Source organism: Elephantulus edwardii, unplaced genomic scaffold (genome assembly GCF_000299155.1).
Source record: "Elephantulus edwardii isolate Elephantulus edwardi_28Jun2011 unplaced genomic scaffold, EleEdw1.0 scaffold00082, whole genome shotgun sequence".
NCBI lineage: Eukaryota > Metazoa > Chordata > Mammalia > Macroscelidea > Macroscelididae > Elephantulus > Elephantulus edwardii.
In genome coordinates this window covers 2876708-2896741 of record NW_006399832.1, presented here as the reverse complement: position 1 = coordinate 2896741, position 20034 = coordinate 2876708, and the positions used below count along the sequence as shown (strand labels likewise).

The following is a 20034-nucleotide window of genomic DNA, read 5'->3' as shown; positions in this document are numbered from 1 at the left end:
GTAGTTCTCTGTTGATGTGCTGTTCCAGTTGTTTTTGGATAATCTTCAGTAAAATCTTGCTTGCATGTGAAATCAGTGAGATTGTTCTGTAGTTTAAGTATAAGTTTCACATTAGAACGATCAAGTGTTCTGGGATTTCCATTCTTCTCAGAGTCAGGCACAGTTTGTTATGATCTACACAGTCAAATGCCTTTGCATAGTCAATGAAACACAGATAGACATGCAAAGGCATTAACACACAGTTACTGATTTTAAATCATGTGATACTCTCTTGCTTTGTTTTTTACAACAGTTTCTGGTTGGTTGTTCTGATACACAGAGTGAAATAACTTTCCATAGTCAGTACAACACAAATACACATTCTTCTGTTATTCCCTGCTTTGAGCCAAGACCTGTCTGGTATCAGCAGTACTATCCCTGTTGTCATGATCTCTCCTAAACTGTCCTTGAACTTCTGATTCTCTGTCAACTGCTGTCTTGTTCTAACTGCTTTTGGATAATTGTCAATTATATTTTGCCTGTATGTGATAGTAATGATAAATTCTTAATTAAAAATTACTTAACCTCAATCCCAGAGCCATGCGGTTTGAATCCACCAGATGCTCTGCTGGAGATGAGAGGGGCAATCTCCTCCTGTACCAGTCAGATCCAATTTGACACACACACAAAATAATAAAATTTTAAAATTTTAAACATTTAAAAATTAAAATGATAAATCTTCATCTCCCATACTTTGGGCATGTTTTTAGGAGAGGCTATTCCTTGGAGAGAGACCTCATGCATAGACAGGTGGAGGGTGGGAGAAAGAGAGGAAGACCCTCAAGGATACCTCACACTTCCGTATTGTGTTTCAGAAGTTCTTTGCTTACTGATTTATTCACATTGTTGTCTTAGGCCCCTCCAAAAGGAGGCTACTTTTTAAAACTTATTTTATTGATATGATGATGAAAGTTCATATCAGCAACAAACAACTACATGAATTCCTACTAAGTAAACATACACATATTACAAGCACCCAAACAAAAACAAATATTAGTTCAGAAGCCCATCTCTTGACACTTTGTAAACAGTAGTGTGCTACCCATATAGGGTCTCTCTGTAACAGGTGATTCGACAGCACACAACAACTACCACCACCACACCATGAGAACTGTCTTGAATCTTTGCCTTTTACCTGGAATTGACTCATAGCTGATCCTCTAATGGATATTAGGAGGTTATAAATTGCATGGAAGAAAATTACCAATTTTTAACCCAAGGAAATGGTGATGGATTTGAACTGCCAAAAAGCATGGCATCTTTGGATTATCAGTAAAACTCCCTATTAAGTAAACCACTAAAGGTCCCCTTTTTAAGTGCAAATTAATAACAGTGATTTTTGGTTCACTTGTAATGTTTGAATGAATGCTGATGGCCTAGTAGATTAAATATTGGATAGGTAACCAAAAGATTGGAAGTTTAATCCCACCATTTCCTCTACAGGGAAAGATAAAGTAATTTCTTCCAGCCTTGGAAGACTGATAGAAATTTGCCATGAATTAGACTGGTCCAAAGACAGTAAATTTGGCAGTTTGGTATTCTAATATGTTACTCAGAAACTCAAACTCATTTTCTTTGAGTTGAAACCAACCTATAGAATAGCTGACTGTTCAGCAGCTTTTGGAGGTTGTAAATTGTCAGGAGGTGATTGCCCATCTTTTTTCCCCGCAGATGGATTTGAACCACCACAGTTAGCACCTTTGAGTTAGTGTCTATGTTAATGACTTTGAATTAACAGCACAACTCCCTACAGACTGCCAGTAGAGGGTGACAGTATTAACTATCCCAGTTTAGTTAATTTCCTCAATTCTGTGGTGTGAAGGGTCAAAACTAGCTTTTATTTTCTTACTGTTAACATACAGGCCTGCCCCTGACCTTTAATTTTTGTTTCTGTATTTGTGTGAACCTGCTGACAGCTCCCTTCAACTTCAAAACCTTGCATATTTGTTTCTTTTCTATAAATAATTCTTGCTTTTTAGAAGGAAAACAACCCCAAATGTCAGTCAGATTTTTGTATTAGCCTTCTTTTAGGTTTTACCTGTATAACTCTTTAATGTTCTTTTTGCTTTTCAGTGTCTTCAGACAGAGAGGTTTGGTTTTCTTTTAAAGAAACTGTAATTCTCAAAAGAATTTATTATTTATTACAAGATTATTTATTCTCAAAAGAATTTATTTACTACAAGAATTTATTACTTGTTTAGTTATTGATGTTGTTATGTGCTGTCGAGTCAGAAATGGCTGAGTCGTTTTCAGAGGTAACAGATTACATGAGAGGCAAGTACACATCTTTATTATTTCTGTAGCTAGACAATGACTAAGGATGATAGAGAATCGATGCCTTTGAACTGTGTTGCTGGCGATAAGTGTTGAAATACCATGGACTGCTAGGAGAACAAACAGGTTCATCCTGGACAGGGTAAAACTGGGGTACTCCTTAGAGGCAAGGATTATGCAACTTCATCTAACATACTTTGGGCATGTTGCAAGGAGGGACCAGTCCTTAGAGAGGGAAAGAGACCTCATGTTTGGGAGGTTGGAGGGACAGCGCAAGAGAGGAAGACCCTATCCTGGATGAAATGGATCGATTCAACGATTCAGTGACTGGGATAAAGGGGGATAGGTGTGTCAGAGACAATAAGGTTGGCATAAGATAGAAAAGGGTTTAGGGCTCTTGTAGATAGGGTTGCTGTGAGTCAGAGGCGACTCTATAGCACACAACAACAAAAACATTCTTTTTAAAAAAATGATCTTTGAAGACTTGTAAAATTTTTAAAAATTTTTTCTTTTTATACAGCATATTCTTCCCATTTAATTTTTTTCTCATTTATTGTTGCACATTTTCCTCCTTGCCCACCCCTCCCTGCCAGTTTACTTTTTTCTTTGAAAAGAAAAAGAAAATTCTTTCATTATTATACAGTCCCCTTCGCACCCTCCCCAAGTCCACAGTCCACTTTACCATGCATTTCTATTACTATTTCTATTATTTTATTATTCATGAAAATAATGCCTAATTATATATTCTTTTTAAATATTTCTGTCCCTCATCTGTTTCAATGCAGTATACATTATTTATCCCCTCTTTTCTAAGGTCCCCCCAACCCTGATGTCAGTCCCTATTTACAACAGTGGTGTACTATATAGTATTTATCCTTTTGTGACCAAGATATTTCACTCAGCATAATGTCCTCCATGGTCATCCATCTTGTATATTTAATGAGTGCTTTGCTTTTCAGTGCAGCATAGCATTCCATTGTGTGAATATACTAGAGTTTCTCTATTGATTTGTTGTTGGGCACTTGGGTTCTTTCCAACTCTTTGCTATTGTGAACAAAACTGCAGTAAACATGGGGGCGCATATGTCTTGGTGTCAGTTCTGGTTTCTTTAGGATATATTCCCAGTAGTGGAATTTCTGGGTCAAGTGGTATTTCTATTTGCAACTTTTTGAGAAAGCACTATACTGACTTCCATAGTGGTTGCACCATTTTACACTCCCACCAACAGTCCACAACCTCACCAGCATTTGTTCTTTGCTGCTCTGTTGAATTTTGCTGTTGTTACTGGGGTGAGATGATGTCTCATAGGTGTTTAGATTTGCATCTGTCTTAGAGCTAGGGATTTTGAATATTTCTTCATATGTTTGTTCACCATCTGAATGTCCTTTTTGATGTCTGTTCATATCCTATGCACATTTTTCAATTGGGTTGTTTACCTTTATCTTGTTGTTAGCACCCAAGTAGTCTATAAATTCTAGATGTAAGTCCCTTATCAGGCATGTCATTGACAAATATTTTTTCCCAGTCTATGGCTTCCTTTTTTCACTCTGTTGGAGAAGATTCTGGATGTGCATGGGGATTTGATTATTGGAAAGTCCTATTCATCTATTTTATCCTTTCTTTGTTGTTGGTTTTTCAGGATGCTTGGAAGACTTCATTTTGTGGATTAGGGCTTCTAGAGTTCTTCCAAGCTTTTCTCTAATGAAGTTTACAGTCCTTGGTTTTAGTCCTAGGTCCTTGATCCACTTTGAGTTGATTTTTGTGGATAGAGGGAGTTGTGAATCTTCCTCGAGTTTTCTGAAGTTAGTTTTCCAATTTTGCCAATACTATTTGTTTAAAAGGCTGTCATTTCCCCACTTTACTGATTTCATCTCCTTGTCAAAAATCAGTTGAACATAGGTAGATGGGCTGATTTCTGGGTTCTTAATTCTGTTCCATTGATTTATGTGTCTTTCATCATACCAGTACCACGGCAGTGTAGTAGCATTTGATATCACTGAGGGAGATGCCTCCTACCTTTTTTCTATTTTTAAGGAGTGTTTTGCTTATTCGGGATGTCTTTCCATTCCAAATGAAATTGGAGATTGCCTTTTCCATCTCATTGAAGAATGGAATTGATACTTGTCTTGGGATTGCATTGAACGTATCAATTGCCTTTGGTAGTATTGTCATTTTCACAATTATTGAGTCTTCCTATCCCTGAGCAAGGGATATTCTTCTATTTCCCCAGGTTTCTTTTTGTTTCTTGAAGTAATGTTTTGTAATTGTCATTTAATAGATTCTTTGTACTTCTGTTTAGATTTACTCCTAAGTAATCTTGTGATTAGCTATGGTGAAGAGTATTGGGGTTTTTTTTTTCTTTCAGCTCCAGCATTGTATTCTGTTTGTCACTGTAGAGAAATCCGATTGATTTTTATATGTTAATCTTGTATCTTGCCACTTTGCTGAATTGGTGAACTATGTTTGGTAGTTTTCTTGCTGAGTCTTTATGATAGTCTACATATACTATCATATCATCTGCATAAAGAGATAACTTTACCTCCTCTTTGCCAATTTGGATACCTCTTATTTCCTTCACTTATCTTACTGCTATTGCTAAAACTTCCAATACCATATTGACTAGGAGAAGAGATAGTGGACATCCTTGCCTAGTTCCTGTTCTCAAACAGAATACCTTTAGTTTCTCCATTGAGAACAATGTTGGCTCTCGGGTTTGCATAAATCCTTTTTACTATGTTGAAGAAATTCCCCTCTAATTCTATTTTGTTGAGTGTTTTAATCAGGAAAAGTTGTTGCATTTTGTCAAAGGCCTTTTCTGCGTCAATTGATAGGATAATGTGGTTCTTCTTCTTTGCTTTGTTAATGTGATGATTTACACTGATTGTTTCTTTTATGTTAAACCATCCTTGCATATCTGTTATGAATCCCACTTGGTCATGGTGAGGTTTTTTTGTTTGTTTGTTTGGGGTTTTTTTTTTGTTTGTTTGTTTGTTTTTTTATGTATCATTGGATTCTTTTGGCCAGTATTTTATGCAAGATTTTTGCATCTGTGTTCATGAGTGATAATGTCTTTACCTGGCTTTGGTACCAAGTGTATATTTGTTTCATAGAATGAGTCTGGGAGAATTCCATCTTTTTTAAACATTTTATTATCTGCAGTCGTCTATGTAGAATTGGTGGCAGTTCTTCTCTGCATGTTGGATAAAATTCACCTGTAAACCCTTTTGGTCCAGGGCTCTTTTTTGGCTAGAAGTTGCTTTATTATCTTTTCAATTTCTTCTTTTTTAATGGATCTGTTTAAGTGTCCATTTTCAGTTTGTGTCAGTTTGGGTAAGTTGTGAATTTCCAAGTATTTGTTCATTTCCTCTAGATTTTCATATTTGTTTGAGTGTAGTTTTTTTATAATATTCCATTGGTAGCCTTTTTATTTTAGTTGTTTCTGTTTTGATGGTGGTCATTTCATCTTTTATTAGGATTATTTATGTCTTTTCCTTCTTTGTTAAGTTTTGCTAATGATTTATCAATTTTATTGACCTTTTCAAAGAACCAACTCCTAGTTTTGTTGATGGCTTCAGTTGTTTTTTAATTATCCATTTCATTTATTTCTGCTCTAATTTTTATAATTTCAGATTTTTTTAGAGGTGTCAGGTTTTCTTGCTCTTCTTTTTCAATTTGTTGGAGATGGTGTATTAGAGAGTTAATGGTGATTTCCTCCTGCCTTTTGATGTGTTTGCTTATTATCATAAATTGGCCTCTGATTACTACTTTGGCTGTTTCCCAGAGGTTTTGGTAAGTGGTGTTTTCATTGTCATTTGTTTTAAGAAACGTTCTAATTTTTTATTTCTTCTAGTGCCCTCATGTTCAAGCAAGGTGTTATTTAGCTTCCAAATGTATGCTTTTTCCCCTCCTTTATTCTCTAGTTAATAATTTCTAATTTAATGTCATTGTAGTCTTTGATGATACTTTTTATCATTTCAGTGTTTTTGAATTTATTGATGCTTGCTTTGTGATCTAAATTCTGATCTATTCTGGAGAACTTACCATGCACATTGGAGAAGAAGGTGCTTTTTTTGGTGTTTTAGCCTATAAATAAATATCTAAGAGGTCAGTTTGGTTTATTGTGTAGTTTAATTCTCTTGAGCATCTTTGTTGAGTTTCTTTCTGGTAGTTCTGTCTTGTCTTGAGAGTGGTGTATTGAAGTCTCCAACTGCTATAGTAGTGTTGTCTCTTTCCTTTTCCAGTTTTGTTAATGTTTGTTTAATATATTTTGCAGGTCTTTCATTTGGTGCATTGATATTTGTTATTGTTATGTCTTCTTCTACGGATCCTTTAAGCATTATGTAGTGACCTTCTTTGTCCTTTGTGATGGTTTTTGCATTGACATTTATATTATCATAGATTAATATCGCTATTCCTGATCTTTTCTGGTTGTCATTTTTTTGATATATTTTCCCCCATCCTTTTATTTTTAGTCTTTGTCTTCATTTTTTAGGTGTGTGTTTTGTAGACAACATATTGATGGATTTTGGTTTTTTTTTTATCCAATCTGCTACTCTTTTTCTCTTCAGTGATGCATTTAAATAATTTACATTCAGGGTGATTATTGAGAGGCATGGTTTTATTGCTTTCATTTTGTTGAGTTCTTTTTGGTGTTTTTGCTAGTTAATTTGGTCCATCCTGCTTTCGTACCTATGTAAGAAGGACATCTCTTAGTGTTTCCTGAAATGCTTGTTTTGTTTTTACAAGCTCCCTTATGTTCTGTTTTTCTGGCAATATCTTGATCTCTTCTTCATATTTGTTGGACAGTTTTACTGGGTATAGTATTCTTGATTGACAGTTGTGTTCTTTGAGTGTCACTCCACCATCGTCTTGCTCCCATGGTTTCTGTTGAGAAATTGGCACATAATATTATCTGCTCTCCTTTATAGGTTAGTCATTTTTTCTCCCTAGCTGCTTTCAGAATTTTCCTCTTATCTTTGTTTCTGGTAGATTTCACTGTGATATGCCTTGATGTTTTTCGTGGGGGGGGGGTGGTCTGTTCTCTATGGTTTTTGCTCAGCTTCTTGAATATATATTCTGTCATTCTTCATTATGCCTGGAAAGTTTTCTTCTAGGAATTCTTCCACACCTTTGTTAGTGTCTTTATTTGCTTCTTTCTGTTCTGGGGTTTCAGTGATGCGCTTGTTATTTCTCTTGATGGTGTCCCACATTATTCTTAGGTTTTCTTCTTTTTCCTTCCTTCTTGATTCTGCTTTTTGCTCTAGCAGATCATTGGTAACAATACCATCTTCTATTTCACTGGTTCTTTGTTTTATTTCTTCAGCTCTTTCATGTGTCCCTCCATCATGTTGACAGCTCCTGAGACATTGGACCTTGTTTTTGGGTCGTGGTTTCTTATTTTTCTAAAGCCTTTAATGCCTCATTTTTTTTTCTGCATTGTTTTGGATTGCTTTTTTTTTTTTTTAAGCTTCTTCTGGTTTTTGCTTGCCGTGTCCTGTAATTGACCTTCAAGTGTGTCTTTCATCTGTAGAAAATAGTCACCCATTTTTATTTTTAATTCTTTGTCAGAAAGTTTCATCAGACTTTCTGGCTTCAGGAAATCCAATGAAATCCAGTTATACTGTGTCACTTTTGGGGGTGACATCTTGTTTGGGCTTGTGTAGGGTGTTAGGTAGGTATCCTGCTTCTTTTGTGACATTACTGTGGTAGAGTTTTCCATGCCTGAGCCAAGAATACGTTCTTGATTTGAAGTGACTGCTCCACAGAAAGGTCGGGCAGGAAAGTTTCCGTTCAGGCCTGTGACAACAGCTTTTCCTGTTTATAAGAGTTGCAGATAAGGCTTTCCAGACTAAAGGTAGTTACTGACTGGAGGTGAGGTGATGTAAGGCAGAGTGTAGAGGCGTAACCATGGGCATAAGCACAGGGTGTGGAATGTAGGCCTGAGTGTGGGAAACATGTGTAGGGTCTTGCTGTGCGCAGGCCATGCACAGAGACATCCACAAGATGAGCATGTGTGCAGATTCTCGCTGATTGGTCATATGATGGGTCTTATTCAAATTCCAGCTGTCAAGTCTGCTTTTGGCAGGCAGCTTTTGGTGGCCTGCCACCCTTGCTCTGGTCTGCACTTATTCGGGTCTGCCCTTTCTCCGGTCCTCCCTTGGTCTGGTCCCGACTTTTAAAATTTTTAATCAATGTAGTTTGTGATGATTTTTAAGCATTTATAATGACTTTTGATTAAAATTGTTTCCATGCAATGTGGTCCCCAAACAGTATATTATGCTTAAGAATGAAGCACTTGTATGAACTTCATGGTGTGTTTGTAAACCCTCAATCTTTTCTGAGGGATAATTTTGAAGGAACACTTTTCTGCCTATTTGACTGTTTATGAATTTTTAACTTACAAGAAAGTAATAGTTTCTCTGTGGCCCTCATGACTTAGTGTTTCCCCCTAAAGTTCTATTAATTGGAACCCCAGTTATAACTCCAAGGGAGAAAATTATGGCAATCTACTTTAGTGACGAGTACAGCCTTAGAAACCTTATGAGGAAGTTTTACTTGTTCCTACAGAGCATATGAGTCCTTATGAGGTGAAATAGAATTGAGGACACACAGTAATAAATGTGATTATTTTGTCTGGTAGTAAGAATATTTTATAATACAAAATGCATGCTAATAACTATAGTCTTCATTAATCTGAGTTGATCTGTATAACATTTTTAGTATAGTTACTAATTAAAACAAAGAAAAGATCCAGTAATTTGTCATAGGCTGCACCAGTGCACAGTGTTGCATTTTTTTATGCTAAAAAAATAAGACTGAGGGCTCGGTGGCTCGTGGGGGCCCGCCCAGGCCTCTGCAGCGGGGGTGTGTGTGGAAGTGTGGGCGCCGGGGCCCCGCATGGACACAGACACACCCTGTCTGATCTTTGGCAAATTACATCCTTATCTGGCTATGCTGTCCAAATCAAGTGTGCCCTACAGAGGAAGAGAGAGAAACCATTCAGAGTCGCAGCACCCTCCCAGATCCCAGCCTGTGTGCCAGGACAGTGCAGAGTCTACTGACCCACCTCGCGCCCCAGCCAGTCCCTGTGCTCGGGCTGCCCCGGGGCCCTGATGGCACAAGCTGAGGTTTTGCCCCTGGTGGTCGCAGGGTTCCACTGAAGCTGGAAGCCCTGGAAATGGAGAAGTCGCTGGAGTCCCAGTAACAGCAGGCCCGTGCCCTGTGAGAGCGCTATCTCTGAAGCCTGTTAGCCATGGCTGGTCACCAGGTGTGCTTCACGCTGCACAAGGATGTGCAGGTGACGGCACAATTTGGAGCCACCGACCTGGACGTGGCCAACTTCTGTGTGTTGCAGCTGCAGACTCCCATCGGTGTGGAAGCAGAGGCGGTGCTGCGGTGCAGTGACATCATTGCCTATACTTTGAAGCCCTGAAAATTACCCTGGGTCCACAGCGCTGCTCAGACCCCAGGATCCTGGAAGCTCCCAAGTTAGAGATACTACTGGGCTTCAAAGACACTTGCCTCTTACCCTCTTAGAACTCTGAGTGTCTGAGGTTCTGAGCAAGTCACACTGGCTGGGTTAGTCATTAGAATTCTGCATCCCCAGGGAGTCTGGATCATGTTGAAAGGAATGCTCTACCTCATGTCACTCTGAATTCCACAGAAAGAGAAGACTCGTGCTAGTTCTGCAAGACTGGGGCAAGAAGAAAAGGCAAATGGCAGAGTGGGAAAATGTGTTTTGCCCTTCCTGAAAATACTCCCTGCTCCCCCTCCTGCCAAAGAGCCAGTTGTTTGAAGAAAATGAGACTCAAATTTTCTTGGGTTTTATTGTTGTTCTTGTGTGTGTGTGTGTGCACCTCACAGAATCTGGGACAGGTTTCTCATGTGGGAGAATGGTGCAGTGGTTAAGGGGTCCAAGGTGAGGAAGGGGCAGTACCAGCCCATCAGCTGTGCCCAGAAAGAAGACATGGCAGTCTGCTTCTGGGAAAATTCCTGTCTTGGAAACCCAATGGGCAGTTCTACTCTGTCCTCAAGGGTGGCAAGGAGTCAGATTTTCCAGAGGAACGAGTTTGGTTTTCGAGTGATGGAGGTTCTCCAAAAGCTGGAAGCTGGACATAGATGCAGATATGGGACAGTACCAGCCACCCCACCCCATCCTCGCTGGGAAAATGGTCTTGGATACCAGCTTTGGGAACTTTAGGCTTGATCTTAGTTTAGGGAGTGGAGTGGGAATGGACTGTGATAAAATGAGGGATGTGGTGGCCAACCATCCCCGCCTCTTGGAGTGGACTTCACAGGAAGAGCCTTAGATTCACTCCCTTGACTGCATTAATTATGGGTATGGTTGGTGGCGACAAAGAGAAATGGTTCAAGATTAGAGATGAAAGTGGATCCCCTGATGTTAACGTCCACTCTTCCTCCATTTCATTCTAGTCCCCTCAAAGAGTTCCTCAAAGAGCATAACAGATTGGCTGCTAACAGATCTGTGGTAGAAGCCTCTGCCAAGAGAGAGGACGGTCTCCTCCCAAAAGGATTTCTGGCCTCCAGATCCCAGTGTTGTTATTGCTGTCAAAGTAGGACTCGTAGAGATCCTATCAACAACAGATAAGATCCTGTCCTATCCTGTGCCATCTTCATTTCTGACATACTTGAGCCTATTGCTGCCATCAGTATATCAGTTCATCTCATTGAAGGTCTTCCTTTTCTTTGCTGACTCTTCACCCTTTCAAGAATAATGTCCTTTTTCAAGGAATAGTTTCCCTGCTAAAAATATGTCTAAAGTATGTAAGACGAGCCTTCCCCCCTATATTTGCAAAGAGCACTCTAGCTGCACTTTGTCAAAGACATTTTTTTATTCATTTTTTTTTTGGTATTCCTGGGGATATTCAGTACTCTTTTTCAAGACCACAGCTCAAGGACATTGATTCTTCTGTCATTCACTGTCTAGCTCTGACATGCATAGCAGATGATTAGAAAGATTATGACTTGAGTCAGGCACACCTTAGTCTTTAACATGACATCATTGCTCCTCAGGACTTTGGCCTTTGAGATTCCCTAAAAGCCAGCTTGCTCAATGCAAGTCACTATGAGTTGGAATGGACACTATTGCATTGGATATAAATGCTCTCAACAAGACGGATTGACCAAAAGGGTGCAGCGGTAGACTCTGATTTAGCAACTGTGAAAATAACAGGATTTTGAATAGTATTTCATTTTGTCACACATAGAATCTCTGTGTCCTAGCAACAGTGTAACGTGAGGATCCCTGGTGGCTCAGTGAGTGTAATCATTAGGCTACAATCTAAAAGGCCAGCCTTTCTAATGCACCAGCCGCTCTAAGGGAGAAAGATGTGGCAGTGTGCTTTCATAAAGATTACAGTCTTAGATACCCCAATTCTGCTCTGTCTACTAGGGGCATTGTGATTCAGAATTCACTGGAAAACGCGAGTTTTGTCGGAGCCTGACTGCCCTCTCAACTCACCTTGATTTACTTACTTAGTCCCTTCTTATTAAATGAGCCCCACTGTTCGAAGATTTGTTAAAAAATAGCTTTTGACACCTTTTGCAATCTTCTACAAAAAAAGATTACAAGTTCAGAATGTAATAAAATTCCATTAAAAATATAGAAGATAAAAAAAATAGTAAGACTGAGAACCCCCACTCTAGTCGTGTCAAGTATGACTTAAAGTTTCTTTCCACTGGATTTTTGAGACTGTAAACTTTTATGGGAGGGCACTGCCTGTCTTTTTTATGGATTTGGTTAACATCCAAAAGTGCTGTCACTATCCCTTCAGGCCCCTTAGCACTTATTTATATCTAGCTTTCATTCTGTACTACCAATTCTGATTGTTTGAAATCTTGAGAACACACATTCCACAAAGATCGATTCAAGTACTATACTATTGGAAATTAGTTTAAAATGGTGCTGGAAGAACTAGAGTGCTAGTGCAGAAAACTGAAGCAGAATCCACATCACACACCTTACACAAAAGTCAACTCAAAGTGGGTCAGAGAACTAGGGGTAAATTCTATAATTATAAGGATCAAAAAAAAGACAAATGAGCCTAAAATTAGAAGGTCTAGTCTATGTTATAAAGAGGCTGGCAAATATAGCCAGAAATGCACAACCGAGAAAGGATTACATCAATGAATGTGATCTTCTAAAGATTATGTCCCTCTGTGCATAAAAACCTTTTTTCTAGTAGTGTGAAAAGAAAACCTACTGACTGTAGAAAAATCATTTGTCAGTGACATCTTTGTAGAAGTACTGTTCTAGTAATTTTTGGATAATCTTCCATAGAATTTTGCGTTTGTGTTATATTAGTGATAGTGTTTGATAATTTTCCACACTCTGTGTAGATGGGAATAATTATGGATCTCTTCCAGTCAATTGACCAGGTAGCTGTCCTTCATATTTCTTTGTTTTAAATTTATTTTTAAATAAAATTTGTATAAAGTGTATTTTATACCTTCTTTCATTGATATTATGTTTCATATGGTTATTCCCATACATTGTGCTTTAAAATTTATCATCATTGAACTATGCTCACCATTAACCTGTCTTTTTTAAAAAGGTCCCTGTGAGGTCTTTCCTATTTCCTTTTGTCTCTTCCTCCACCTACCAAATTGTGTGACCTTGTGACTTCCCCCTTACACATCCTCCTCTGCTCCCACCACTGCCCCCATTGTGTCCCAATAAGTGCTTGTTATCCTTCTATTTTTATAAAATGGACTTATACAATATTTGTCCTTATGAGACTGAGTTCACTCTGCATAATACTTTCCATTTTCTCCCAAGTTATGTAGTATTTTCTCAATCTTTGCTTCTAAGTTCTTTGTAGTATTCCATCATGTGACTGCATCACAATTCCTCAATCTGTTTGTTTGTGGTTGAATATTTGGGTTGTTTCCGTGTTCTTGTGATGGTGAATAATGCTTCTATGAACATTGACGGAGAAGTCTCCATTTGTGTCTCATTTCTGATTTCCTTGATGTTTTTTCCTAGCAGTGAAATTGCTGGATCATATGGGGTTTCTATATTTAAGTTTTTGAGGAAACGCCAAACTGCCTTCTAGAATGGTATTATCTTTTTACAGTCCCACCAATAATGTTATGAAGTTCCTATTTCTGCTTGCTACCCTGCTAAAGTTTGCCTCTGCCACATGTCATGGACTAATACCAATTACAACTTTATAAAACACAGGGTGTGAGAAATGATCCTATGAAACACAATGTGAATGTTGGAATATGAGAAACAGTGTATGTCGGTGAAACACAATATATACAATTTTGTGTGCAAACCAGTGTAAAGTAAACATTTTTTCCTTTTGTATAAGCTTTATATAAAAGCTATACTATAAATACAAAGGTGAATTATTTGAGTACTAACAACATATTATACACAGAAACTTAACAGTAATAAATTACAAATACATAAGAAACATTTTTTATAAGGAGGACTTCTCATGTAATAAAATCTTTAAAATATCTTCCTTCCATTTAACAAAAACTGTGGTATTTTTTCCCACCAGCTTAAAGAATTACATCCTTCTAGTTCTTGTGGTGAAGTCTGTAGGGAGGGCCGCTCTTGTTCCTTTATTAACATCTTTAAAACATCTTCCTTTCATTTAAAAATCTTTATTTTTTTTTTACCCCTTTTGGTTCCATCTTCAAGTGTGAGTCGATTCTGGCTTAATGGCAATGAAAGTTGAGAGAGAGACAATACAGCAGAATTGAATCTAGAGGGGTGTGCTGACATCATCTTGTGGAAGTAGTAACAAATCTAATTTATTTTTTTTTTTAATTGAAGAGGAAGTTTCTTAGGGACAGATATTGTAATGCTTTATTTCTTACAGTGGTATCAAGCTATTTTAACTCTAAACAGCAGATTTTTTTTTCTCATTAACTAACTTAGTATTCTGTTGCTAAACTTTAAATGTGTCATTTTCAATTACTTATTTTAATGTGGGAAAGTATGCTAAATTATATATTAATACATGCTACAAAACAGTTTACACACCTTTGGTATAACACATCCTGAAGTATTGATTTATAGAACTGTTTCTTGACAACTATATAAGATCTTTGAATCTGGAAACAATGTAAATAAGTACACAAAAGAGATACTAATGAAAGAAAAATCTTTCAATCTTTTTGCTAAAATTACTATGATAATTTTAAGTACTTGTGCATGAAAATAAGCAATACAAATATGTTCTTTGTTAAGGTAATTTAATTGAACTTTAAAATATGTTAATTGACTGTGGAACAGAAATGGATTGAATAAATTCCTATTAAGAGCAGCCTTTTATATGCATTTGAATAATGTGTTAAAATGAGTTTGTTAATACAGCAGTTTCACCATATAGCAGTTTCAAGTGGAGTTTAAATATTTTATTGGACTAGAGATTATAGAGGACTTGTTATATGTAGACAATTTATTTAGGTATTATTTTTTTGATGTACTAATTTAGTAGCCAAGAAAAAGACTAATTGCATTGGTTAAATCTGCTGTCAAGGACACCTCCAGAGTGCTAAAAAGCAATGATGTCAGTCTAGAGACTAAGGTGTATCTGATCCAGGCATGGCCTTTACAATTACTTGCTGTGTATCAGAGAGCTGGACAGTGAATAAGGATGATGGAAGAATTGATGCCTTTGAGTTTTGGTGCTGGAGAAGAGTATTGAACATACTATGGACTGTTAAGACAACAAACAGGTCTGTCCTGCTGAGGGTGAAATAAGGGTGCTCCTTGGAGGCAAGGATTTTGAAATCTCACGTACTTTGAGCATGTTGCCAGGAGGGTCCAGTCCTTGAAGACAGACATCATACTTGGAAGGGTGGAGGGAGAGCACAAGATAGGAAGACCCTGGATGAGATAAATTGACTCAGTGACTTAGGTAATAGAGGGGTTGGTGTGTTGGAGTCGATGCACTTGCCTCAAGATAGAGCAGGGTTCAGAGCTATTGTACGTAGAGTTGTTATGAATTACATAGGACTCAACAGCATATAACAACAAAAATGCATTTAATATAATTAATTTGGCCACGAGCTTGCTAAAAGAGCAATCATCCAAATTTAGCCTTCATGTAAAAGTATATTTTATTTACCCTCTTTTTAAGTACCACCGAGAGATAAGTGACTTTGTTTTCAATTGTATATCCTAAGGAGGGTGGATAACTAACGTCTCGCAAAACTGCAGCTCAACCATAATATTCATAACGTTTCCCCTCACCAGAAGGATCACCCAGAAGGATTTGATAATACACTTCCATTCCCTGTCTTTAACCTCCAGCAACTATTAATCATTCCTTGTTTTTGTGATTTTTTTGTCGTTTTAAGAATACTTTGGAAATGGAACTATAAAGTACGTAACTTTTTTGATAGATTACCCTCTTCTCTTTTCTCTGTACTTTATCTGATGTTATAGTACAATCTAACCATTCTTGCTATATACTTGTGTCATGATTTTCACTTCACTCATCTCTTAATAGATGTATTTAGATAATTTAGTTTTAATCTACTGGTAATTAGGGTTTATATTGTCTATTATGTTTTTTCAGTTTCTCTTTTTTCTTATTTCTACCTTCCTAGGAGTTAATTTTTTAAACTACTTTTCCTTATCCGTTGTGATTCTAGGGGTCCTGGTCTGATAGGGATTAAAGTTTTGGTGTTTAACTGAAAGGTCAGCTGCCTGAAGTTACTAAACCACTAAGAGGAGAAAGATGTGGTATTATGCTTTTGTGAAGATATACAGCCTTAGATACCTTGTAGAACAGTTCTGTTCTGTCTGATAGGGTTGCTATGAGTAAGAATAAAAGATATGGTGATTGTTAGGTTCTGTCATATTGAATATGACTCCTAGAGACCATGTGAATCCATAGAGATTTATACTCTGTCCTATTCTTTGCCAGCCTCATCATTTCTGATGTACTTGAGCCCATTGCTACAGTCACAGTATTCATCTGTCTGCTTGAGATATAATTACAAAACTTGTTAAAGAATAAGGCTTAGTGATTCTGTGTATTTTTATGGCCTTTTTGATTAATTGCACTAGATATAAAGTACTGTTGAGTTGAAACAGGCTCTAGCTAACCCTGCAGCGAGTTTTCCGAGGCATTAAATCATGATGGAGGAGATTGTTCATCTTTCTTATGTGGAGCAGGTGGTTGATTCAAACTATTTATTTTGATTGGAAACACTCTCTTTAAGACTTTACTACTTCAGAATTCAGTGCTACTATTCCATGTACCATGTTAGCCATTGTGAGTTGCAACATTTCACGTTTACTACCATTCTCCCCCCTTTGCATTGTAGTATGTCTTCTTTATGCCTTTACATTGACATTATAAATATTGTTTTGATCATGTAAAATAATTTAGAGAATATGTTTTATCTATAAATATTTTTTTTTTTTCAGTTGAAGGCTTTATTCCTTAAACTCATTGTTAACTCTGTTGAACTCACTCATAGCTCATCTCCACTGGGTTTTCAGAGTCTGAAAATTGCACTGGAGTAGATTTCGCATCTTTCTCTCAAAAAGAAGCTTCTAGATCAACTGCTTGGTTTTGGATTGACAGTGCACCTACTTACCCACTAGAACACAGAGCTCTTTCTCTCTCTTGATGTATGTAAATTATATGCACTGAAAGGTGGCTATTATTTTTTTAAAATAGGAGAAAAATCTAAGTCATTCTTTTTATACAGTATAATAATTTTACATTTTCACAGTAAAACGTTACTATTAATGTAGATTTTTTAACATTTTCTTTGACTATAAACATTTTTGTTAATTAGGGAGCTGAATTAATCTTACGATTGGAATTCTTTCCTTGCAGGATGGTGGTCTAGAAGACAATGAGAAGAATTTCTATGAATCTGAGGATGAGCAGAAGGAAAAGACTGATTCAAAAAAGAAGCCTTATTCTATGGACCCAGACCACAGACTCTTAATTCGGAACACAAAGCCTTTGCTTCAGAGCAGGAATGCAGCGGTATGATAAAGCACTTAGAAAAAAAATAATTCATTAATTTATCCTTGAAGTAGTTAATTAGGCTAAGTTCAATAATTAAGACGCTCTCACTTTTAAAAAGTAAACTATTGGAGCACACTCTACAAATATAAAATGTAATGAATAGTTGGAAAATAATTTGAAAGTTAAATTATAGATTACTGACAAGTAATGCTTAAATGTATTTCTACCTTAAATGTTTTTTAAGAATGTTAATGTCAGGGTTTAGTGACAACCAACATCTGCTTGGGTGCCTAATGATCTTGATTGTGAATTTATTAATTTTTCTTAAAATAGGAGATGAAGGTATCTTCCAATTGATTTGATTAGGGAATTCCATATACGAAGACAATGTATATTTCTCATTTACTTAGTATAGTGTGATTGTTGTTGAGAGTTATGGCCTGATACTGTTTCAGATTAAATGTATCTACCTGGTAGGATCCTAAAGAGTATGACTGAAAACACTTCATCTTAGATTTCAGCTGACAACAATAGCAAATTAAAATTTTCGTTTGAGTTCTGAGTTTGTTTTTATATCTCTTTATCTTAAATAATCTTTTAAATTTTTAAAGACAACTTGTACATTTTTGAAAACTAGAAAATACAGAGAAGCAAAGCTAAAGAAGCAAAGAATTATATTCTCATCATTTACCTATGTTACTTATGTAGTATATCGTTGCTTCCAGAAAGTGAAGAAAATTTTATGCACTTACTGATAAAGATCAAAGACTACAGCTTTTAGCATGGATACACATCAACAAAAATAAAGAAAACAAATCCTCACCACTTTTGCAGGAGTAGCCAGCATAATGATGGATGTAGAAAAGATTGAAATTGTCAAGGGATTAACTTCATTTTGATCTACCATCAATACCTCCAGTAATATCAGTAAGGAAATAAAAGAAGCATCACATTGGGAAAATGTGCTTTGAAGGAGCTCTTTGAATAGTTAAAGATTAAAGACTTCACCTTAAAAAAGCAAGTTGTGCCTGTTCCTTGGCATTATATTTGGATAATGAATAAGGATGACCAAAATAGAATTGATAACTTTGAATTGTGATGCTGATGAAAAGTAGTGAATATAGCATGTACTACCTAAATAAATGTTTGATGAATTTAGCTAAACATACTAAGTTTTTAAGTTAAGAACTTTATTCATGAATTGGTCTGTTCACTTGGTCAAAGCTTTAAAAATGGAGGAATTTCACTGGAATTAACTACTTACATTCTTTAGACTTTAGAATTTTGCAATATGGACCACTTAAAAAGCAGTAGACCTTTTAATATTACACTTAGTAATTTAATTACAAATAATTATTTGGTAACCATCAAAGTGATACCAAACATATTACTTCACTCATGTTAAAAGAGAACTCTGGTGGCCTTTTGGTAAGGAGTTGCACTGCCATCCGTCCCAAAGGGACATTGTTCAAATCCATCAGCTGCTTCAGGGGGAAAAGATGGTCAGTCTCCTTCCATGAGTTTTTTCACTACCAAAAACCAACTAGAGAGTCAGCTGATTCTAACTTGATGGTGTATAGGGACAAAAACTTGTTACAAAGTCTGTATCTTAGCATAGCTAAATGCTAGCTTGTTAGGTCTCTTTTGCTATCTGGAACTCTTATTTTATTATAGACTATTAGTTTATCTTTAAAATTGTTTTTTATATTGGGAATACTTGCTGCTTTGAAATGTTCTGAAATGGTAAAACAGTGTAATTTATAATTTTTGTCCCAGTATGTTTTGTTACCAAATACAGATAAATCCTAACTTGTGAAAGATTGTTAATAGATTTCTTTCTAAACTTTAGTCTCAAGGTGGATTGGAGACTTTGAGAATTCTTTTCAGGAAACTTAATTGATCATTCCTTTGTAGATTGAATTAGAGGTCGGAAATACTAGAAGTGGACTATTAGGCTATTTTAATAATCTAAGTGAAGTGTTAATGGTATATTTAAGAAAAGTGTTTATGTAATGATTTTTTTATTAATAGCACTAATGTAATTAATTGTAGAAGGCCTGTAAGGTTGCATATTTTTAGTCTTTTTGGAATTTTAGCATTATAGACATTTCCTCTTGGCTATTGGCCTAGTGGTAAAAAGCTTTGCTGCAATCCCAAAGGCTTGTGGTTTGAATTCACCAGTTGCTCTGCAAGTGAAGGTTGGGCATTTTCCTGTGTGATTTATTGCCTCTGAAAACCTGCTTCAGGGTCAGCTCTGGGTTGGTTCACACTTAACACTACTCAACATCAATTAAACAACAATACTCTATACTAGGTTATAAATTTCAAAGTCTGTATCGTGAAGAAACTTAAAACTCTTGGGTTAGTAAAAACTGAGCACAAAATTATCTAACCCATATATATATTGGAAAGTACCCTAATTCATATATTATTGTTGTTAAGTGCTGTCGAGTCTTGATGACTCGCTCATAGCAACCCTATGAACGAAAGGCCTGAGCAGTGTTCATAGAGTTTTTGTTCATATATTATAATACAAAGGAAACAATTCAAAATGGCAGCTTAGTCAGATGGCTTATAACCTCCCCCTTACAATAAAAACCCTAGAAATAAGTGAGTTGGATATAAATGACAACTTTGGAACTTTAGCTAAGAAAGAGAAGGATGAGCACTTGGACTGAGTTACAAGTGGAAAGAGAGACTGTCCAAAAACAGTGAATATATATAATTAGGAATTGTCAGCACCTTG

At 36.5% G+C, this 20034-nt stretch overlaps 1 protein-coding gene and 1 pseudogene across 1 annotated transcript in view; both read left to right on the top strand.

The window, feature by feature from the left end:
• The window catches only part of AP3B1 (adaptor-related protein complex 3, beta 1 subunit), a 358199-nt gene that overhangs the window by 147892 nt on the left and 190273 nt on the right, over positions 1 to 20034 (top strand). The window contains exon 10 of the mRNA XM_006889841.1: positions 17151 to 17306. Coding sequence (XP_006889903.1) covers positions 17151 to 17306 — 156 coding nt within the window. The remainder of the gene's footprint in view (positions 1 to 17150; positions 17307 to 20034) is intronic.
• LOC102867308 lies at positions 8600 to 9745 on the top strand (annotated as a pseudogene).